Here is a 24,192-nt window from a genome sequence, read left to right on the forward strand (position 1 = left end):
AGGATATACTAAGAAAGAGGGAAGTGTGAAAGTGTCTTAACCATATTTGCTTAAGGGAGGAAATAACATTTGGGAAAATCAGCCCATTATTTAGACACCCTAGATCAAAGCAACTCCAGGATTTATTCCAGGACTAACTAGGCTTCCATTTAGATAACAAGCAGAGGCTGAACAGATTCTTTGGTACACAGTATAACATCAATTCCTATCTAGGGAAATAACAAGCAGCACAGCAACTACGACATAACCAAAGTCATAGTATTATGCCAGACAGCCTGAACATTTAATACAACACATTGAAATCCTTACTAGCTCGCTTGATCAACAACATCTAAATCTGCCTGCTTAATCAGTTCTAACAAACAACCTGTAAATCATGATTAACTAGAACACAACCAATATATAATGCACACTTAGCATAAACAGTCTAGACCAAAATGGCTTCTAAAGCATGTTTATATGAACAGACTAAACATGGTATACTTCCTAATGAATGCAACAACACTAATCATCACTATTAAATTAGTTCATATAATCACTAATTAAATTACTATTCAAATTGATTTATATAATCTTTATCCTTTTCAAACTAAAATCAAGATTGAACACGAATATGATTCAACACGGACCAACTATTCTAACACATATACATATATTTAGACTACATACACAAATCACATAGAAACAGTAAAATGAACTAACACAGAACCATTAATCATAAAATAACATGAAAGACACCAAAAAGGAAACGAAGAATCACCTGCTTCGGGTGCAGTGAAGTGAGGCTACGAATCTCCGATCTGCCTCGAAACACCACAAACTCCTGAGTTGGTATCACTCGGATTCGAAGCAGTAAAAAAAAAAAGGAAAACATTTAGTATACTTTAATCGATATTAATCGATACTATGACTGCTAAAAAAAACAAAACTAATTCAGCGGCTGAAGAACTCAATATTTTGGGGATTTTTGCGATTGAAAAAAAAACCTAGTTCTTGGGTAAACTTATGACCTCCGTTTCTAGGGGATTTCTGTGGCTAAAAAAAAAAAAAAAAAAAAAAACTGTTCTTGGGGGATTCCATGAATCGAAAAAATCCCTCGGTTCTTGGGGGGGTTTCACCAATCAAAATCCTCCCCCTAAAATGGATTTGAAGCAAATATTTATAGGGGGTAGAAACAGCTAGGGTTTCGTTTGTGACGAAGAGAGAGAGGAGCGGGGGACAAGAGGGAATGGGGGTGGCAGTGAGCGTGGGGAACAGGGGAAGGTGGAAGTGGCAGTGGCGTGGGGGGACAGGAGAAGGTGGAGGCGGCAGTGGCGTGGAAGAGAGAAGGGAGAGAAAAGAGGAAGGGAGAGGAGAGAGAGAGAGAGAGAGAGAGAGAGAGAGCGATTGGGGGTGGCGGCTGAAAGAAAATGAAGGAGATAAAACCCTAGAGGTTTCATCTTCTTTTGTTAAAAGGAAATGGGCCGGCCGGGTCGAATTTTTGGACTGGGTTATTTTAAATGTTGGGCTAATTGTTTTAAAATGCTGAGCTGGTGGTTTGAAGATGTGGGCTGGTTTGAAAATTGGGTTGGGGTGAATTAAAATGGGTAGTGGCCTATGAAAATTGTTTTTGGGTTAATCCGAAAATATTGGGGGTGAATTGGGCTCGTATTTGAACTAATAATAATAATAATAATAATAATAATAATAATAATAATAATAATAATAATAATAATAGCAATAATAATAATAATAATAATAATAATAATTATAATAATAAGAATAATAATAATAGCTAGTAACTGTAATAGAATAATGAAACGCCGGTATTGATAAGAGACTAATAATTATAGTAAAAAAATATAAATATATTTTTTAATTTGCCAAAAATATAGAAGCGTAAATAGGTATTTCGGAGGAGAGGCGGGACAAAATTGGGTGTCAACACTTTGCACCAGACTGTCAAATTTGAGTGGGATCAACAACAAATATGCATACATGGAGAAGGTGACACGTCTATCTATCGAGAGCAATCTATCCCATTCATCGAGGCAACAGGAGGGTTTGATGGAACAACTTACCATGCTTGGGAGGTTGTGAATGTTACTAGAGTGGGTGAAGTGTGTCAAACTCACAAATCAAAAAGGTCATGCGCCGCAATCATGGTTGCAAAGGAAATGCTGAAAAATGGGTACCAACCTGGATTTGGGTTACGGAAGACATTAAATGGGCGGGTTGAGCCTGTAGTTCTCCCTGCGCAACAGTTTACATTTGGTTTGGGATATGAAGCAACTGAGGAAGAAGTGAAGAAAGCACGAAAGAATAAAGGAAAGGAGAGTTTCTTGCCAAAACTCATTCCTACCATTGATCAAACTTTCTCAAAACCTGCCATCTCCAAAACTTCAGATTTGACTGTTGAAGTTGCCTATGATGATATTGTGGAAGGGATTAAGAACTTTTTCGTGGAAGATGAAGATGATCATGCTGTGGTAATCGAAGACATTACTGAAACACCGACCTTATAGGCTGCCGAGCCAGGACCTGAGTTGAAGAATTGGACTTTTATCTTAGCCCCGGTTCACCGGGAGTTTCAGTAATTTAAGTTTAAATTTCCTTTTGTAATAGGCCGGAGGCATAAGCTAGAACCTTTAGTTTCTTTTTGTCATGTCGCCTCTATGTTTTGTTACGGCCTTTCTAGATTAAGACTTTGTCATTTGTTGTAATGAACTACGTTTGGCCTGATTTCTTTTTGGATACGTAGGCAGCCCACATCGGGTTCGGCCACTCTTTTCAAAATATTTCGGTGTCTTTGTTTTGTGGGTCATGAACTACGTTTGGCTTGACTTCCTTTTGGATATGTAGGCAGCCCATATCGGGTTCGACCACTCTTTTCAAAACATTCCAGTGTCTTTGCTTTGTAGGTTTGAACTACGTTTGGCCTGACTTCCTTTTGGATACGTAGGCAGCCCACATCGGGTTCGGCCGCTCTTTTCAAAATATTTTTGTGTCTTTGTTTTGTGGGTTGGAACTACGTGTGGCCTGATTTCCTTTTGGATACGTAGGCAACCCACATCGGGTTCGGCCCTCCTTTTAAATTAAAAAAAAAACCCTCAAAAGTTCTTATTTTTACTCACGAACTACGTCTGGCCTGATTCCTTTGGGATACGTAGGCAACCCGAGGCGGGTTCGGCCCTTCTATTTTAAAATTTTCAATATCTTCGGTTTTTCCAACCATTTTGGTCCCTCTGAGATATATAAGGATTTTTATATAAGATTTTGGTCTTCCCACTGTTTAAATTCATGTGTCCTAGTATCTTGAAACTGGGACAAATTTTTGAAATCGGTCAAATCGCTTCCAAAAACTTTCATTATAAGTTCTCACTTTTCAATTGCTTAGAACCAAGCGCCTCCAGGACTGGAAACTGGGACAATTTTTTAGAAGTAGCACAAAAGTGGTCTTAAATGAAGTTCGTCCATGTCTTTCTAAAATGTTGATAAGTTTGAATTCGAGTCTTCATAATCATTTTATCTATTAGAGCCACTAAGTATCTCCTTTCAAAGTCATCCAAAACTCATTACTCTTAATTTCAGAAGACGTTCTTTATTACTTATTACTGAAACTCCTTGGCAAAGCAAAATATGTGGTGAAGCATCAAGGAATGTGGAGGCGACCGAGACAAGAATCAACTCAAGGACCAAGTTCCTTAACAAGCACAAGTCAACCAATTTTTTTTTTTAAACTTACAATTTTTTCTTTGATGAGACAGGTTTAAATTAACATGGATGTGGTATATATTAGAGTCTTCTTCAGATTTTAATTATGGACGTGAACAAAGAGTTAGCTTTCTACAAAACACAAATATTCTTCAATGTGGATGTAAATTTAGCTTGCGCTAAACGGTGGACGTTGTTCCACTCTTCATGAAATTTTGATTGCGACAGTGGACATGAATTTATCTTCTCAACCAAGGGATGTGAGCGTAATTCTTTCAAACCTAGCTATTTATATATTCTTACCACTAACAGTTGTTTTAGCTCGTGGCATTTCTCGAGGGACCAAGGGCACATAATCGTGGATTTAACCTTCTTCAAAGTGGATACGGACACGGTCACCTATTATCGGTTTAAATTCTTCAATTTTGTTCATCACTTCATACATATTTATTTATTTCAAGTTGCTAACAAGTTCTTTTTAGAATGTGGTACTTAATGAGATGACAGGATCGAAATCTTGCATCATATGTTAAATCGTGGGGACAATTGCAGATTTAATTTACGTCACAACGGGACGTGAATTAGGATGTGGAATTATATCTCTTCACGAATGGTTTTGTGAATGTGGACATAAACGTGGATATACATTTCTACATTACAAATTGTGAGAGTGGACGTGGATTTATATTTCAATATCGTAGATTGTGTGGTCGTGGATTTATTTTCTTCATGGTGGATATTGTGGACGTGGAAGTGGATTTATCTTTTTACATTATAAACATTGTGGACGTGGACGTGGAGGTGGATTTATCTTTCTCGCATTATACAATTTGTGAAAATGGACGGGGATTTAAATTTACATGCTACGCATCTTGTGGACATGGACATGAAATTCTACATTATAAAATTTGTAGAAGTGGATGTGGATTTATATTTTTACAGTGGATGTGGACGTGGAAGTGGATTTATATTTCTTACATTATAAAATTTGTGGAAGTGGACGTGGATTTATTTTCTGCATTGTGGATATTGTGGACGTGGAAGTGGATTTATCTTTTTGCATTATGAACATTGGGACGTGGACGTGGATTTATCTTTCTTGCATTACAAATGTTGTGGAAGTGGATGTGGATTTATATTTTGTACCACGAAAGTGGATGTGGATTTATACATTTTGTACCGTGGAAGTGGATGTGGATTTATATTTTTGTACCGTGGAAGTGGATGTGGATTTATATTTCGTACCACGGAAGTGGCTGTGGAAATATATTTTGCACCGTGGAAGTAGATGTGGATTTACATTTTGTACCGTGGAAGTGGATGTAGATTTATATTTTTGTACCGTGGAAGTGGATGTGGATTTATATTTCGTACCACGGAAGTGGATGTGGATTTATATTTTTGCACCATTGAAGTGGATGTGGATTTACATTTTGTACCGTGGAAGTGGATGTGGATTTATATTTTTTATTTTTATTTTTGTTTTTTTGTACCGTGGAAGTGGATGTGGATTTATATTTTTGTACCGTGGAATGCTGACGTGGAAGTGGATTTATTTCTCTACATTATAAAATTCGTGGAAGTGGACGTGGATTTATGTTTTGCATTGTGCATTTTGGGCATAAACATGGATTTAAATTCCAGCATAGTGAATTCCGTGGACGTGGATTTATTTTTTACATTATAGATCTTGTGGACGTAGAGGTAGATTTACCTCTTTGCACTTAAAGTTTGTAAAAGTGGAGGTGGATTTATATTTTTGTACCGTGGAATGTGGACATGAATGTGGATTTATATTTGGGCATAGTGGATCTTTGGACGGGGACATGAATTCATTTTTCTACATCATGAGTTTTATGATGTGGGCATGGATTCCGTGAATGAGGACGTGGATTACTATTTACGCACTATGGATTTTGTACATATGGATTTGAATGTGGTCATAAACTAGACATCATCATAGTTTTAGATTTCCTTAAAAACAAACGTGGATGTGGATTTAGCTTTCGTTAAAGTGGATATCAACGTCGACTTAATTCTTCTTCAAGTGGAAGCCATAAATTTAATTCATCTCCAAAGTATGTTGTGGATTCAACTTTCGAAACAGGGGTTACAAGTGTAAACTTCTCCAACCTTGTCTTATTTACACATATATTTCTTTATTGCTAACAATTGTCTTCAGCTTGTGGCTTTTTGACAATATTAAAGTTGGCATCACACATCAACTCGTGGAACTATTTCTTCGGCAGCGAACTGGGGCGATTTGTTGGGAAGGATAATTAGACTTCTCGACAAGGGTCAAGGATCTACCTCGAACACTCGTCTCCAATCCCAAATATTCCACTTGCATTCCAGCAATTCAATTTTCAGAATTCCCAAGTTCTATCATAATACCCAGTGTCATCATAATTCGACATTGGGACAATATTTTGCAAAGATTCGCGCCAATCGGGATTCGTTAGTCATGAGGTGTCGTAGTTATCCCATAACTACACCCGACCTGATTCTCGCGCAACCCGAGATATGTAGGCAACTCAGAGACCGGAGTTCGGCCATAATCCTCACAGATTTCCTTTAGCCGGGACAAAATAGGCTACCGAGTCAACGTCTTTGTCCGAAAATTCTTTCATCATTACCGGGCAAAGAGGGACAAGTTGTTGACAGCCAATTTTGTCCCGCCTCTCCTCCGAAATACCTATTTACGCTTCTAATATTTTTTGGCAAATTAAAAAATATATTTATATTTTTACTATAATTATTAGCCTCTTATCAATATCGGCGTTTCATTATTCTATTACAGTTACTAGCTATTATTATTATTAGTTCAAATACGAGCCCAATTCACCCCCAATATTTTCGGATTAACCCAAAATAATTTTCATCGGCCAACACCCTATTCATATACAACCAGCCCAACATTTTAATTCAAATCAGCCCATTATTTAAACTAAACCCAGTCCATTACCCCTTTGAGTCCGACCCAGTCCATTAATCATTTATTACCCAGCCCACTACCATTAAAACCCTAAAACTCTTCTTAACAAAAAGAGAGAGAGAGCAGCCGCAGCTCTCTCCTCTCCCTTCCCTTCTCCTTCGTCTCCCTCACTCTCTCTTCCACCTCTTTCTCCCTCATTCTCTCTCCTTATTCCCCACGCCTCTGCCACATCCACTCCTCCCTGTTCCCCACGCTCACTGCCACGCCCATTCCCCCTTGTCCCCCCGCTCCTCTCTCTCTTCCTCTCAAACGAAAACCCTAATCCACCCTATAAAGAATCCGATCTTGAATCGGTTAGGAGGGTCTGGAATTTGAAGAATCCCCTTACAAAAAGTGGTCCGCCATAAAACCCCCTGAAATACTAGATCTGTTAGCCGCTGTAATCTTGTTTTATTATCGAGTCAAAATACTAAATTAATTTGTTTTCGTTTTCCTTGGTGTTGCTGCGAATCCGAGCATCGCAAGCTCGGATTTGGTAGTGTTCGAGTGAGTATCGAAGGCCTTCGCCCCACTTCGCTGCACTCAAAAAAGGTAATCTTCCTCCCTTTTATTTATTTTAGCATTTATTAGCTATTTTCTACTTATATGTGCTAGATTAGTTGTTGTTTGCATATACTAATCACTATTCTTGCCTAGCATGTTTATTAGTCGCTAGTTTTAAGCCCACTTGCATCCAGTTTAGTTATATTTGATCATGTTTAAATCTTGTTAGTTATGTTTATGAGTGTTAGCTTCCTGTTTTAGTCCCTCTAAGTTAGTTTTAGTTTGTGTTTGTTGGCTGAGTCTTTATTATGTGGAACTGGACCTTGCTTGTGTTAACTCAGTTTTAAAATTATGTCTAGCTGCAGTTTTTCCTGTTTAAATTTATCCTGTGCTAAAGATAATTTTGTGTAATCCGAATTGCATGTGTGTGTTTAGTATAAGAATAGGCCTGTCTGCTGGTGTTTTTACCTAAACATGATTAGTTGAATCAAATGTCCAGTTAAACGAGTGAGAATTATCTGAGATTAGTATAAAGCCTATTTGATTATTTGTTGACTTAGATTGATAGAGTGTAATATGATTAAGAGAAATCCTGGTCTAATTTGGACTTAGACTGATAGAGTGTAAATGTTTAAACTAGTCATTTGATAATCTGATAAGCATGTTTTGGACTTAGATCTTGAGACTGTAATAGAAAAATTCCAATAAATATGCCTGAGCTGATATCAAAGATGTTAGAACAAAGGGATTAGTGATGATTGTTTGGTAATAGTCTTGGGCGGTTAGTGTGACATAAGTGGGAAATGGACTGTTTGGTTTGCTTGATGGTCTGTTAAAGAGGAAATGGGCTGATCATTCAAGTTTGTCTTGTCTCTAATGTCGTATTCTGTATTGTTTGTGTTGCTCATGACATGTTCTGGGAGTATAGGTTGTTGAAAATGGTCGTATATTCTTAAAAAGGATTACTTTGGGTCTTATGTTAAAATGTTCTTTGTCTGGGGTGTGAGTTTTACCTATTGACTGTTAGTGAGAGGTTTATTTTGACTGAAAGCAACTTTTTAAAATTGTAAGGGGTGGCAATCTCATTTGATTTTCTGCTTTAAGATTCACGTGACACATCCCATTTGAGCTTGACCCTTGCATCTGCATATTAGCCTCTTGTCTCCACTTGCTTGTTTGAAGTTATCCTTATCTGGTGTTTTATGGTTATTTGTTTTGGGTTTCTTTTTGTGGGAACATTGACCTCTGGTGAGGAAAAGTGAGGTTGTTTTAATGTTAATCCTGCAAGCATGAATTTCTGTGACACTCCATGACCATGTGAATTAGTCTATTTGCTGCAATGTTTGCATATGGATGTTACGATACAGTTGATGAAAATCGCTGTTGCAATTTTAAGTTTGCAACTCTGCACTTGGTTTGGCAGATCCTATATCGTGGTATAATAAATCCCATAGTTCAGTTATTTGCGGATTTGAATAAATACTACCAAGGCCCGATAACGTATACGTGCACACCATGTACTGTTTTGTTTGTGAGATATATATGCGTATACACGAGATATACTTAAGTATACACAATATGTACATAACCCATTTGGTTTATTTCGATTTTACATTATATGCGTTTAGACTTATTAATGATTATATACTAATCCTTTTCCTTTCATTTTATGCATGACCATCGCATACGAGTCCGAGGGACTCGTCTTCCGCATTCGGTGTTGGGCCAAGGCCCAACGAAATAAAAATTCCCCTTTTCTATCCAGTTGTGTCCGCAGCAAAGGAAACAAAATATTGGGCTGTTGGCCCAGGCAAACAGCAACAGATTGCAACAGCCCCCTTAAAAATGGGCTGAACTATTCCAGCAGCATTATGGCTATCAGTCCGAAAATGGGCTGAGCCCATTTAAATGGTCTCTTCCTCTGTTTATTTTGTGCATATTAATTTGTATTATTCAACTAACTCTTTGTTTGTTTTGTTTATTAGTTTAGATAAATCCTAATTAATTAGTAGGTTTAGTTTTAGTAATGGGTAGTTAGTTTAAGGAAGACTAACAATTAATTCCATAAGCTTTATTCTCTTCTTTTTGTGTTTTATTTTATTTGGAATAGTTGATTTGCAAAATAGCATGACTATATATTTCGAGTTAAGAGAATCATATTTTATTCTTACTATCCTAGAAATTCCAAAGCGTCACTACACACAAATATTAATCTAAGTATATTTTATAAACAACTTAGATTAATTTGATCATACATATTTTGAGCCGAACATAGTTAAATAAAGTTAATAAGAAAGAGAAATAAAGCCCATCACCTTTTGCATTCTATTTATAAAATAGTTTAGATTAAGTAAGCATATCTAACCAATTGAATTTTAGAGTTTCATTTACATTATTTTAAATCTTTTTGCATTCTATTCATAACAAGTCTAGATTTCCTACATCACTATACTCATATAATGTCATTTTATTCCAAGTTAAATTGGCTAGGTTTTTCTCTTAAAAAGCTTCTATTTATATACAAATCATTATATTTTGCAAGTCTCATTTTTAAAATAAAATTATTATTTAAAGCTTAACAACATTTATAAGTTTTATTTTTAAGTGGACTACTATGTATTTCTTCAAGTTAGTTTAAATAGTATTATTATGTTTTCCTTTAAAACCTTAATAACATTTACGACCTATTTTCTTAAGATTTAAGCATTATATTTAACCTAAATTAATTAACCTAAGTTTGGTCGGATAACCGTAGTTAGCGGATTCTAAAGGATGCCTAACCCCTTCCCTTTAGGATAATATAGAGCCCTTACCTAGAATCATATTGGTTAAGCAGACTATTAACGGAGGTTTAGTTTTAACTTTACCTTAGTTAACATCGAGGTGTCCTAATTCACCGTTAAATTAATTAGGTGACGACTCCTTAAAATAAAATAAATAGGAATCTCCAATATGTTATACTCTACTTTAACCCGGTTAAAATGGGGTATAACAATGATTTTCGTGTAAATTGGTTACGACATCACTAATATTAAAAAAACTGCGCCTTTTAGTTCTATTCTATTGTACATAAATAGTTCGAGCATGTGAAGATGAGGTGTGTAGATGCACATGTCAGTAAGAAGGTGTGAGAGGTTGGCTATAACAGAAGTTAGGAGAGGTAGATCTAGAAGAAGAACTGGGGGAGGTGATTAGGTAAGATATGACACAACTTTAATTTACTGAGACCATGACTCTAGACATGAAAGTGTGGAGGTCGAGGATTAAGATAGTAGCTTAGTAGGTAGCCGAGTATTCTCCTTATTAGTAGTAGTAATAGTAGTTAGTAATAGTGTAGATTCTTTTTCTCAAGGTGTACTACTATATGTCTCTTATTTTGCTTTTATCTTGCTACTTTGTTGTCATATTTTTTTTTTTTTGATATCATGCTTCTCTTTCCTTTTTATCTTGCATTGTTCTCTCGAGCCAAGGGTCTACCGAAAACAGTCTCTCGACCCCACGAAGGTAGGGTTAAGGTTTGCGTACATTCTATTCTCTCTAGACCTCACTTGTGAAAATACACTGGGTATGTTGTTGTTGTAGTTCTATTGTACACGCCATTTAATATGAGCTAAGTGATGACATATCAAATCTGGTGATCACCTTGGCAATTTGTGCTAAACAATTTGACAGGTTAATGGTAAATGAGTCAAAGTTTACGCAAATTAGTTTTGATACTGTAGATGTAAATAAAAAGAAAATATACGCACAAACATGTAGAGAAGAAGAACGATATTTTAACATTTTTCACTTTCAATAATACTTAACTTTTTCATAACTTTATGGATTAAATCTTATATTTCCGAAACATACTGTCCAAATTCAACAATTCTAGCTAAGCCTGTTATCCAGTTAAACCGATAACCGGTTATAAAACCGGCCGGTTTCCGTTCTAAAAACCGGAACTGGCCACCGGTTCCAAACATGGAAACCGGAACCGGACCGGTCTAAAACATTACAAAACTTTTTTTTTTGTATAGTATATATATATTATAGTATTTATTAGTATATTGTAGGTATATTTATATAAGTTTATAAGTAAAGTTTATATATTTACTAACTAACAACATATACGTATATATATATATATTAAGTTATATGCTTAAGTTATACTACACATACCTAAAATATACTAATAATATACTTATATATATCAATATACTTAGGTTATATATATATATATATATATATATATATATATATATATATATATATATATATATATATATATATATATATATATATATATATATAAGTTATATGTATTATAACTTAAGTTATTTACAACTTAAGTTTTTTCTAAGTTTATAAATTCCTATTTTATAAATTAAGTATATTTATATTGTAAGTATATTCTTAGTATATTTAGTTATTTTTCAAGTATATAACTTTCTAGTTTTTAATTTAAGTAGGTGTATACTATAAGTATATTCTTAGTATATTTTAGGTATATTCCTAACTTAATAAAAGTAAAAATATCAATACAAGTAAATAGAAGAAAGCTTAATGAGTCATATATTTTATTCATTCATGGATAACATTTATTTGCAAGTTGTAGTTTTTTTTTAACTTGCAAATAATATATGAGTTGCAAAGAAATAGTAGAATAATAAAATAAAAAAGTGTCAATCATTTGGCTAGTATCCGCCATATCATATTCTGACATGGAGATATCTTCAAAGTCTTACATTTGGTCCACTCCACTTGCTATCAAATCTTCAATCTCTTCCTCTTCGCCTTCCACCGCTTCTAAGTTTTGATTGCGTCGCTCCGATCTAATCCAATTGCGAATGCACACTAGTACTTGCAAGCTAAATCCGGATAATGAGTGTGTATGGTCTCCAATTTGTTATCTTCCTTGGCTAAATGCACTCTCCGAAGCCACGGTTGATATTTGAACCGTAAAGATATCTCGAGCCATTCTTGAAAGTATCGGATGACTCGCCTTGTATTTCTTCCGCCATGCTAAGACGTCCAAATCATCTAGTTGGTTGATATCCACATTTGATTGCATCAAATAAAAGTGATATTCATCAAAGTTTGCATTATGAGAAAGAGTTGGATGTGAATGTAAAAGTTTTAAATGTGACAAACCCGACAAGCCCTTTTTGCTACTTTGAGAAGTAGTAGGGCGTGGAGCAACGGGTGTAGCATTTTCTTCCAAATTAGAATAATGAATAAAAACTTTTCTAAACTCAGCATCAATCGCGAGCTCGGCGTCAGTTAAAGATGGTTCAACATCTCTTCAATTGCTAAAAAGGTATAAATTTGATTAACCAATGCTCTAGTGTAAGAAATTTTTAAACAAGGATTTAAAAGAGAACCCAATATAAATAAAGTTGAGATGGGAAAAAAATACTTCTTAAATTTTGTTGTCATATTAAAAATAGCCGCTTGATAACCGGATTTATTTTTATACTCTTGTAAAACTCTAGCTATTTTCGCTAAGTAGGCTAAAATTCCGGTTACCGTGGGATAGAATGGTCTAGAAAAAGCAAGAGTTGCATTATAAAATTTTTGTAAAAGTTAAACACATTCCTTAACATCTTCCCAATCGGTAATATTTAACCAATCATCACTATCCGTATTAAAATGGTTGTGAACTGTTGTATGGGAATCCTATAATCATATGCTTGTTGTAACATAATGTACGTGTAGTTCCACCTAGTGTCAACTTCTACTTGAATTTTCCTAGGTCTAAGGCCATTTTCCACACAAGAATTCTTAAAATCTCTCAGTTTTGCCCTATTAGCATTACAAAAAAGAAACACAACCGCATTTCTAACTTTTTGAATATAATCTTCAAAACACTCAAGACCATCTTTAACAATCAAGTTTAAAATGTGACAACTACATCTCACATGAAAAATATTTTTTAGCGGAGGGTTTAATTCCCTTTTTAAAAGACCAATCGCCTTTGTATTATTAGAAGCATTATCTAAAGCAATACAAAGTGTTTTTCTATAAATGTTAAAAAATCTCAGAATAGTAGACATTGAATCCGCTAAAAAATTTCCATCGTGACGACCTTTCCCTTCATCATATAAAAAAGCTATATTCTTTTTTGCATCACCCAATTATCATCAACCCAACGACATGTAATAGCAAAAAAATCTAACTTGTTAAGACTAAGACCCAAATCGGCGGTAAGAGAAATACTACAATTTAAAGAATTAAATACATGGAGCAAATAAAATCTATATTTTTTTATACAAATCTATAACATCCGCTTTACAAGTAATTCAAGGAATATCCTCAAATAACGGATTATAACAACCTTGAATATAAGTAACAAACCTCAAACCCGAAGGAAAGGAAAATGGTAGCGCATCAAAAGCTACCATTTTAGCTATTTCTATACGCTCTTTTTTCTTGTCATAGCAAAAATATTTACCGGTTAGTGGGTCTATCGTCATTTGAATACACCCCACATTTGAACCCGTTTGCTTTTCCCAAACATCCTTATGTTTAGCTTTCATATGACCCGTTAGTGTACCCGTTCCACCACCCTTACTAGTTTGTTGCCTAAAAGCAAATTATTGTTTACATAAATTACATTTAGCTATTTGTCTTTCCTTATTCTTAGTCATAAATTTCCAATTTTTAGCGGTTGGCTTACGAGTTCTTGGCGGTTTGTCTTGTGTATGTGATTGTGCAGGATCTGTATCTCCTATGGAATTTTCGGAGGCTTGTGTTTCATCATCATCAATTTCATTAAAAGTGTCGATATAATGTTGTTGCATTACCTCATGATCTAAAAGTGGATTATTTCCACCAATATCAATACCTAAATTAGGTGTTTCGTTCACAAATGTTTCCTCATTAAACCCACCCCTAACAATACCACTACTACCGACACCACGTCTAAATCTCTTCGCCATTATTAAATATAATTAATTTAAATCACACTTAAATAAATCACAAAAAAATAAATTACAACAAATTAGATTGCTAGAATTAAATAGCGAAAAATAAAGATAGAGTTGGAACGAAGTTACCAAATTGCCGGACTAATTTCCAACAAAGTGAAAGCGGCTAGAATTGCAAATCCACCAAAGCTTTGGAGCTACTTCGGATTGTTGCAAAATCACCAACTCCACCAACAATATTATAATTGCAAAATAAATAATTGAAGCTAGAATAAAACTTTATAATATTTAATCGAGAGAAATTTAAAGTGGCTAATTATTGCAAAGTAGCTATAATTGAGAGAAAGAGAAGAGTGAATTGGTGTGGATTAAAATTGAAAATGGAGAGGGGTTTATATAGGGGTGGGGGATGGGTTAAAGTGTAAAAAAAAAAAAAAAAAAAATGGGGGGTTTTGGAGGCCAAAAGGGGACTTTGGAGCTGTTGGCAACGACCATTTTTGCAAAATGGACCGTTGCCCAACGGTCCAGCCCATTTGAATATCGACTATATTTTTATTTTTTTTTTAACCGGTTTAACCGGTCCGGTTTACCGGTCCCAAAAATATAAAATCGGACCGGTAATTTTTATACGGTTAACCGTAACTGGTGAACGGGTTCCACCGATTCCGGTTTTACCGGTCCGGTTATCAATTTGAACCGGTAAAATCGGACCAATTGCCAGGCTTAATTCTAGCGAAGGAAATGAGTTGGGGAGAAGCTAAGGAGACAGTTTGATTAGTGGGATAAGAATTTTGATTTCGAATATAAAATTTAGGATTATATTTATCCAATGTTTGATTACCGTAGTAGCTCATATTAAAAACTTTATGGCAAAATCTTTATATTACTTATCCCACATAAAATGTTTTTTATAAACAGATTTCGATATGTAATACTTATATATCTGTATTGGCTAGTATAGTAATCAAGTAATAAATTAATGAGATAAGGGTCAAAAACATACCATAACTATCATTTTCTTTTGAGTTTCATACCTAAATTATCAGAAGGTTGAGAAAACCACCTAAACTATCGCTATCTAGTTTGCAAAATACACCTGAACTAAATGTGTGAACTCACTCTCCAAAAAGAAAGTGAAGCTGAAATTTTCTCAAAAAATTATCCTCATGGCATAAGTAATGCTATAGTGGAACCTACATGAAAATTTAAAAATAATATTTTTTTATAAAAAAAAGGTATATTTAAAAAAAAAAAAAACTGCATTATTTTTTTAAAAAAACTTATACAAAAATATCAAAAAAAATAGAAAATCAGAAAAAAATGATTTAAAAAATGGAAAAGTTGATTTTAAAAAAAATGTGAAACTAAATAATCAGTTTTCTTTTTTTAAAAAAAATAACTTTTCCATTTTTTAACTATTTTTTTTTTGATATTTTTTTACAAAAATTATTATTTTTCAGTTTGTTTTTTAAAACAAAACGTTTTTTTAATTTCCACGTAGGTGCCATGGTGACATTATTTGTCCACGTGGACAACACTTGGCAACATTTTTATATAAAATGGAAAATGTAGATCACATGTCATTCAAGAATAATTTGAGGTGTGTTTTGTAAACTAAATAGTGATAGTTTAGGTAGTTTTCTCAACCTTCTGATAGTTTAGGTATGAAACTCAAAAAGGTGATAGTTGAGGTGTGTTTTTGACCCTTACTTCTAAATAAATATAATCCTAGATTTTAACAAGTAATACTAGGATTAGTTATACCTTAATAAAGTCATTAAAATAACATTATTACCCCCTTAAATGCCCTTTCATGTTAAATCCAAGGTTAAAATACAAACAAAATTTTATCCACGTTTATCACAAATTTAAATCAAATATATATTTTAATATATATTTTAATTTATACGCCATATATGATATTTTTTATTTACTGAAACAAACAAAGTAATAATATTAAATAATTCATGAATTATTTAAACAAAGTATTCCCTCTGTCCTACATTAATTGCGATATTTCGCTGGAGAGTTTATTTGACTAGTTAAAGCTAAACTAGATTAGATCAATTCAATATATAACGACTAAATTTTTTTTAATGTATTGCTTAAAATTTAAATAATTTGACTCTTGTGAAATAAAATAGGCTGAAATGACTAAAACACCCCTAAACTTGGCACGAATTGCAACTTTTGTCCCAAACTATTGATGCAATTCAAGACACCTCTAAGCTTGGCTAACTAAATTTTAATTCACCCCCGCGTTGCCATGCCACAGCAAGTGGAATGCACTCGCTGTCCACTCAACATTTTCACCCTATATGTCCTCCACGTAGATAATTTTTTTTTTAAATGGTAAAACTATTTTTTTTAATAAAAAATCTGAAAAATGTTTTTTTTTTTAAATTTGGAAATTTTGATTTTTTTTTTCAAAAATGGAAAAGTATATTTTTAATTAAAATATCTTTAAAAAATGGACTTTTTATAAAGAAAAAAAAATTGAAAAGTTGATATTTTTTTAAAAAGTGTCCTAAAAAAACCCAGATTTTCATAATTCTTTTAGGACACTTCTTTAAAAAAGAACGGGAAAACAGTTGATTAAAATTGGATTTTTATACAAATATGGAAAAGCTGATTTTTTTAAAAAAATGTGGAAAACCCATTTTTTTTTAAAAAAAGTCCCGGTAAATTAGATTATTTTTTAAATATAGAAAAAAATCGTCAGTTTTCACTTTATTCTTAAAAAAACCAGTATTATAGATTTTTAAAAAGTCCAGCTTTTTAATTAAAAATTCAATTTTCCAGATTTTTTTTTAAAGAAAAACGGGTTTATTCAGTTTGTTAGATTTTAAAAAAGTCCAGGTTTTTTTAAAAAAAAAATCAATTTTCCAGATTTTTGTTAAAAAAAAAATACAGGTTTTGCACATTGTTTTAAGAAAAATTCTGTTTTCTAGATTTAAAAAGTTTCAATTTTTTTTAATAAAAAATCCAGTCCAGATTTATTTTAAAAAAATGGGTTTTCTACATTTAAAAAAAAATAGTTTTTTTTATTTTTTAAAAAATATACTTTTTAATGGAAGAAGGGACTGATTTAGATGTTGGAATAAGAAAAAAATTTGAAGAAATGTAAAACAAACTTGATTTTTCTTTTTTATTTAAAAAAAAAACTGATATGGAGCCTCCCTTGCGCCTGAAAGTGTTTGTGCACACTTGCTGTGTCATGTGGTAACACGGGAGTGAATTAAAATCTAGTTGGCCAAGCTTAGGCTGTCTTGAAGTGCATCAATAATTTAGGGACTAAAGTTATAATTCGTGTCAAGTTTAGGATGTTTTAGTCCCTTCAATATAACAGCTAATTTGGGACTAAGAATATAATTTTGTCCTGGAATCAACGGACCCCAAAATAATGAAAAGCAACACAGGAAACCCTTAGAATTCACTTGTCCCTCACACACTTGCTTCCTCGATTTTTTTAAGGTAACAACTTTTGCTTAAACATAGTATTTTTGCCTGTGTTTTTCGTGCTTTCCAGCATTTCTTGTTGATTTCTTCTTTTTGGATTAAATTCTTGGAATATTGTGCTGTTCTAGTTTCTTGTTCTGCCTCTTTAGCTGTTAGTTTTGTTGTACTACTGTATTTATCTTGCAATTTAGTGCCGACCCAAATGACAATTAAGTGGGCTGGTGCTGCTAAATCAATAATTGCCAACAAAATGAAATTGGTAATAGTAATGGTAATAATAATAATGTGGTTTCAGGGTTTTAGTTTATAGCTTTGGGTTTTCAGAATTATTTTCCATCTGTCTTTCTTGGAGGCTGTTTTTGCTTTTCTTCCATTTGTTTGACCATATTAATGTCAATTTTGGACTTTTGAAGTGAAGGAAGGAGAAATTTCCATTCTTAAAATGTTATGGACTTTTAACATAGTCTATGGTTTTGTTTTTTCTGATAAAAAAAAAAAAGACTTGAGGTTTGGTTGCACCAAGGGCGTGGCCTGTGGTCGATGAAGTCGGTTGAGAACCATGGGGTTTTAGGTTCAAATACCAGCAGAGACAAAAATATTAGGTGGTTTCTTCCCATCTCTTCTAGTCTTGGTAGACAGAGTTACCCGGTATCTATTGCTGGTGGGAGGTGACAGGTATCCCGTGAAATTAGTCTAGGTGTGCGCCACTGGCCTAGATACCGAAATTATCAATAATAATAATAAAAAGAATGACTGAGGTTTGGTTAGATATCATTTTGCTAAAAGATTGCTTATAAAAGATCTATTCTCTAGAGGTTGCATTGCAATTATTATTACGCGTTCCGTCCCAATTTATGTGACACCCTTCTTTCTAGTCAGTCCAAAAAAGAATATTACTCTCTCCGTTTCAATTTATGTGAACCCATTTGACTGAGCACGACATTTAAGAAAGAGTGAAGACTTTTTCTGGTGGGTTCACCTAAATTGATAAATAAGGGGGAGATGAATAAGAGATAACATGAATTCTAAAACCTCTTACATTTTGAAACGAGAAACTTGAATTGTTAACCTTTCAGGTGTTAAAGTGCGGTAAAGGAAAACCGAAGAGTTTTCGTATCTGATAGTAGGATCAAATATTCTGTACTTTGAGTTGAAGGTGATAGAAGTTTCCAATTTTTTAGCTCTTTTTGGGGATTAGTGTGTTGAGTGAAGAATGATCTTTTCTTTTCTTTACGGGATGAATGGTGGGTGGGTGTTTCAATCAACGAGCTATTAATGCTGGATTTGAACCTTATGTTGTCTTGCTTCATAATCTATTTTTGTCTGTATAGAAACAACAGTAGGAAAAGATGGAGATACTATTGTGGTTAATTGTCACGGAGATACTTTGAGATAAATTGATATAGCATTTGTTGTTATTCTGAATGAAGATAACATTGATACCTATAAGCAGTGGTGGAGCTAGCATGCCGATTACGGGTCCAGCAGCTTTGGTTCGGTATTTGTGTTAAAAGATCCACTTAATATGTATAAATAATTTATTAAGAACCCAGTAATTTTTTTTTTTTTAAGAATCTATAACCCATAAACTCAAAATTCTAGCTCCGCCTCTACTGATAAGATGTATTCTGTGCTATTGATGCTCTGTCCTTAAGCTATTGGCAAATTCATACCAGATAATGCTTTCACAGTCTATTGAACCTTGCTGATCATCTAAACAACGAACATTTACTTTTATGAATCTCAGCCTTGTATTCTTCTCTCAGGACTCGTTCATCACAATGTTGATCAATTTAGCATCATGCCATGCTCAAATCACTGTGTGATTCTTCTCTATTACCATTTCATTTCCATTGGTGCAATTGTTTGTGTGTTTGTGGCCGGGGGGGGGGGGGGGGGGGGGGGCGGCGTTGTGGAGCTGTAGGATAGGTATTTCTGGTCGTAGAATGCAAGAAAAGGATGAAACAAGTAAGAGATGATTTGGTCACTTGTTTTAAGTGTACCAGTTTTTATGAGAGTTGGGTATTGCGTGCCACAAAAGTGACTAATGATTTTGGCCCTGGTTGGGTGCGCAAGGGGTGGAGAATTTGGTATTAGTTTTTAACAAGTCAGTCTAACCATTTGGTGAATAAGTTACAGATGTACAGTATTTTTATTTGTCTTTATTGGTAAGTTACAGACGTTCAGTATTTCATACAACATTTCTCTCTCTCGGAGTCCTAATGGATAAACAGGCAAAGATTGAAACCATGTCTTGAGCTGGTAGGTTTGGCTGTGTTGGGGTTTTTTTTGGTTGGTGTGGGGGGCGTTGGTTGCATGGTTTTTGCATCTATTAAATTACTCTACATTTCAAGTATTTTGGTTCTGCTATTTTCTTGTGAAAAGAGCAGCGGTTAAGAAGTCTTGTTCTTGTAAAGTGTTAAGCAGAAAGCAGGGAGGAAGAAGGCAAACAATTTCACAGCTCTAGTCCTGATGGTTGAGGTATGGTGGTCCTTGTTGGGGGCTGCTATTCCTGCTATTGTAGCCGGTCAAGCTTACAGAATTAGGAGAAATCACGCTGAGGAGCAGAGAATTAAGAGTGCACGGGGCAGGGAGAAGAGCACTGATGATATATTCGTGTGCGAGAGAGTCTGCACGTCGAAGAGAATGTTGAAAAAGGTGGGCGCATTTTCCAAGGACCCAATTCCCGATACTTGTATTACCGTTTGTGGTGTATCGGAACTCGATGCTTGCTCTGACGCCTGTGCTCGGACCGTCTGTGTTAACCAGCATCAAGTGCCGAATTGGAATGATGTCTGCCTCAGGAGATGTCAAAGTGAATGCCTCAAACTTTCCTCTTCTCTCCCATCATAGTTTTACTTGTTTTTCTTCCATGTGGATTTCTTTGCCAAACTTGTTAAAAGCCACCATTCTCAAGCTTTAATGTTTAAATGATATGCTTAAACTTAAACTTTTAGATCAATGGTTTGTCAGCTTGTACCAATTGTTCAGATGTAGTCTGTTACGGTGTCTATTTTGATAGGATCTTAGCCAGTGCAATATCAACTTCTTGATGTAGTTTATTTCTGGTTTTCTAGATATCAAATTGGAGTTTCCATAAGAATGGAATGATTGGATCAGGATTTAGGATATTGGTCACAATTCAGAATCAAAGTCTCAGTTATACCTAAACTCTTGTGGAATTTTTACAGTAATCAAAATACGAATATAGACAAATGGAAAATTATGATGCTATAAAAGATCTAAGGGGAAAAAATGTCAAAAGTATAACACTACAAAAGTGAGTTGAGAACCATGACGTTTCAGGTTCAAAGTCTAGCGGAGACAAAATCACTATGTGATTTCTTTCAATCTGTCCAAGCTTTGGTGGATAGAATTACTAGGAACCTGTGTTGGCCCGAACACTACGGTTACCAAAAAAAAAACTACTGTTAAAAGTATTAGAATACAGAAGTGAAAGGAAATGCTAATCACTCCTTTGTTTTTCTATGTTTTGTTGGTACATTATTCTCAGAGTTCATCATGTCCAGAAGACACAGTATCCTTAACATTTTCAGCTGTTTTGTGTCCTGCAGACATTGTTTCCTTCACTTTCTCTGCTGTTTTCTGCACTTTCTGCTCCATTGCCTCGGCAGCAGATTTGGCGGATCCTTCTACGGTCTCCTTGCTCTTTTCAAAGCTCTTTTGAGTAGCCTCTTTTATCTTCTCTCGAGCACCTGCATTTGCCTTGCCATCATCCCTGCTCCTAAAACTGCACATTTTTATAGTGTCAAAAGTATTAACCCCCGAACTCATTTTGGGAAGAACAAAAAGAAGAGGACCTCGTCAAGGTAGAATATCACTAGTGAACCAATCTTGGAAGTAAAGCATGATGCATTCTTGCCAAATGTCAAGCTCACCAACTACAGTGATAATGGTCCCCTGGAACTTAGCATGCCACAAAAGATGTCCTGGCCAAGAAACCAAAGTGGGTACCTAGGTGGGAATAGTGAAAGAAAGAGAAGGGGAAGTAACGGAGAGGAATTGGTCGACTCATCAGGCCCATGATCTAAAGGCCGGAGGTCAAATCATATATAGACCTAATCACTTGAGATGCACTTTTTGGTATAGGTAGTACTGGCTCCCCTACCATCCAGAAGTTCTCTTACAAAATAAGGCGAGGCATTGCCCATTAGACAGATGCCGACCTTTGAAAGTAGGGCCATAAAAGCATGTATCCGTTAATTAAAGACTGCATAGTCCCTAAATGCAAAAAACTGAAGCATTAATCATAGGGATTTTTTTGGTATAACCATTTAGTATCCGGAATCTACCAGCACGATTGGTCCAGATTTGTGCCGTTTATGACTAAGGAGGAAGTTGTTCTCTATCAGGAGGCTTCTCCATTTTCAGGGTTTGGACCGGAGATAAGGTGGAGGTTCTTATCCATCCAACTACAACCTTTGGTGGTAAAGTATTTATGGATTCGACTAGTTGTTCGTGTTGTATCTCATGTTCTCTATTACACTCGTTAAATAAGTTCTTTTCACCTTTCCCTCAGGCCTCAACTTGTTGCACAAACTGATCGCTAACTCTCCCAAACCTATTGGTCTTAAATAAATAGAGAGAATACCACGGGCCATAAAAGAAAAACTCTATCATTCAAATGTACCAAATAAAAGAAAGAGAAAACTTGAAGGAAAGAAAAAATTGGAGAATAGAACTTACTCTACATTTGGAGGAAAATACTTAAACTGAAGTTGATTAATATAGGACTTAACCATATCCCAAGAACGCAATGAAGATGTAACAAGCATAGAATAGGCTTCTTCTAGCATTTGTGTAGGAGATTGATCTTTTTGCTTGTCATTGTTCTGATGATGAGCAGCATCACCAGCTGTGTGAACAATTTCAGAGGAAAATGTGATGAGACAAAAGAGAAGTATTAGACTTAGTTTTCTAAAAATTTCCATGTTTTTATTTTATTGTTTTCCCAAATTGGAAAGAATGAAAATTACTTTTTGAAGGTGAAAATGGTTGTTGTGTTAATGGAGAAATGAGTTTTTGTAGGTAAAAAAGTGTGTGGAAGTAATGGAGATTCTACAAGAAAGGAAAATGAGGGGTTCATGCATGGATAAAATGAGGGGTTCATGCATGGAAGAGTACCCACGTTCGCACATTTGTCAAAAGTTTCCGAACTAGCAATGAAGAGTAGCAAAATTAGCAAATATTTTCGATTTTTTTTCCACATCCCCAATTAGAAATCTAACTTTATAGACATTTTGCTTGCTTAATTTATTTTTTGGTACCCGACATTCATTTCTCAAAAGAATAACTCCGTGGTCAAGACACAAGGCTGAATAATAGCTTTAGTTTTGATACTATATATGTATTATTAAATATATTAATATATATACAAACATAAAAACAATTATAGTGCTTTTGCTGCTCCAATTCATCAAAAAAAAAAAAAAACAAAACTGAATGCATTGGCACCTTAGTTGTAGTGCCAACGAAAATTAGGAGGTTTTGGTTGGAAAGGGGCAAAAGGTGGTGGAACTGGCCAAAATCAATGAGTTGCCTAGTTTTGTGGATAAGGGCTTCACGGTGATTTCCAAGCAGGCTATGAATTTGAACAATGCTAGAAATAGATGTTGCAGGTGAGGGTTGGACAATGTTCTCACACAGACAATCCATTACTCCTCAAATTGGCAAAGAACATAATGTGACAAAGGAACAAGACCTTGCAACAAAGGACATTATGTGTCCTAACACTTTTGAGGCTCTTGCAGGTAGAAAGGAGCACCAATCTTATTCGGAAAGTCCTAAACGTCAAATTGCACATCCGAAATTGGCAAACATGCTATTGCAACAACAGGTTGCAAGCTTGGTTGTTCTGTCTCATCTTAAAGCTGTTGATGGCCACATTGAACAACACTTCAGTGCTTTAGATCCCTACTTAGTCTATCGAGTCATTTGATGAGCAACATGATAATTCTGGAAAACTACTAATGCCCACATGGAGTCACGACCAAGATATGGATAAGATTGTGGCCTCCACTCCAGCACATTCAAGCAACAAGGTTGAAATAAAGACTGACCAACAAGGTGGTACGAGTGTGAAGAGTTGGACGGACATGGTAGAGGAGGGGCAGGTCTCATCCCCTCCAATGCGCAACAATTTAAGTCCAGTAGTCCTGACATTTGTGCCAAGCCGTTCCATGATTCTTCCATCTTTAGCCGCGGGGCAGCTGTGGCTCAAACGAGTACACCTTTGAATGTAAGTGTTCCGAATATCCAATTGACCCCTACTAATGTTCTTCATGCTTTAGTGTCACATGATATGGAAAATTTGAAGGCTATAGATAATCCCAATAAAAGGAAGCCTATTGGAATAGTGGCCAAGAGGTATGAGCCAGGAACTTTAGTGGAAGATCCATTGGAAGCTTTGGGTGGCGACTTGGGCTTTGACATATACGTTTGATAAAGAAGATGAGAATGAAATATGGGTTGAATGCTTTGCTAAGGTGACTAGGAATGAAGATCTTTCACCTAGGAGGTAAAAGAGAGGATTCATGACGAAGAAGATTCATGGAAGAAAACATGTGGTAAAGTGTCTGAGGAGGTTGTCCTAAGGCAAATACCAATGAGAGTGACAAAACAAAAGGAGAAGGA

General features: G+C 34.9%; 2 protein-coding genes across 2 annotated transcripts; one reads left to right on the forward strand and one right to left on the reverse strand.

Annotated features, from left to right (window-relative positions):
* Positions 1-17,395: 17,395 nt before the first annotated feature.
* Positions 17,396-20,500, forward strand: LOC132615130 (uncharacterized protein At5g64816). Its single transcript, XM_060329705.1, has 2 exons — positions 17,396-17,553; positions 19,956-20,500. The coding sequence occupies exon 2, from the start codon at positions 20,011-20,013 to the stop codon at positions 20,389-20,391; it is 381 nt and encodes a 126-aa protein (XP_060185688.1). The 5' UTR covers positions 17,396-17,553; positions 19,956-20,010; the 3' UTR covers positions 20,392-20,500.
* A 210-nt stretch (positions 20,501-20,710) lies between these two features.
* Positions 20,711-22,580, reverse strand: LOC132615129 (uncharacterized). The gene is made up of 2 exons (XM_060329704.1): positions 22,246-22,580; positions 20,711-21,289 (listed from the first exon to the last, which is right to left on the reverse strand). The coding sequence occupies exons 1-2, from the start codon at positions 22,488-22,490 to the stop codon at positions 21,049-21,051; spliced, it is 486 nt and encodes a 161-aa protein (XP_060185687.1). The 5' UTR covers positions 22,491-22,580; the 3' UTR covers positions 20,711-21,048.
* Between the last annotated feature and the right edge of the window lie 1,612 nt (positions 22,581-24,192).

This window comes from Lycium barbarum, chromosome 10 (assembly GCF_019175385.1).
Source record: "Lycium barbarum isolate Lr01 chromosome 10, ASM1917538v2, whole genome shotgun sequence".
NCBI lineage: Eukaryota > Viridiplantae > Streptophyta > Magnoliopsida > Solanales > Solanaceae > Lycium > Lycium barbarum.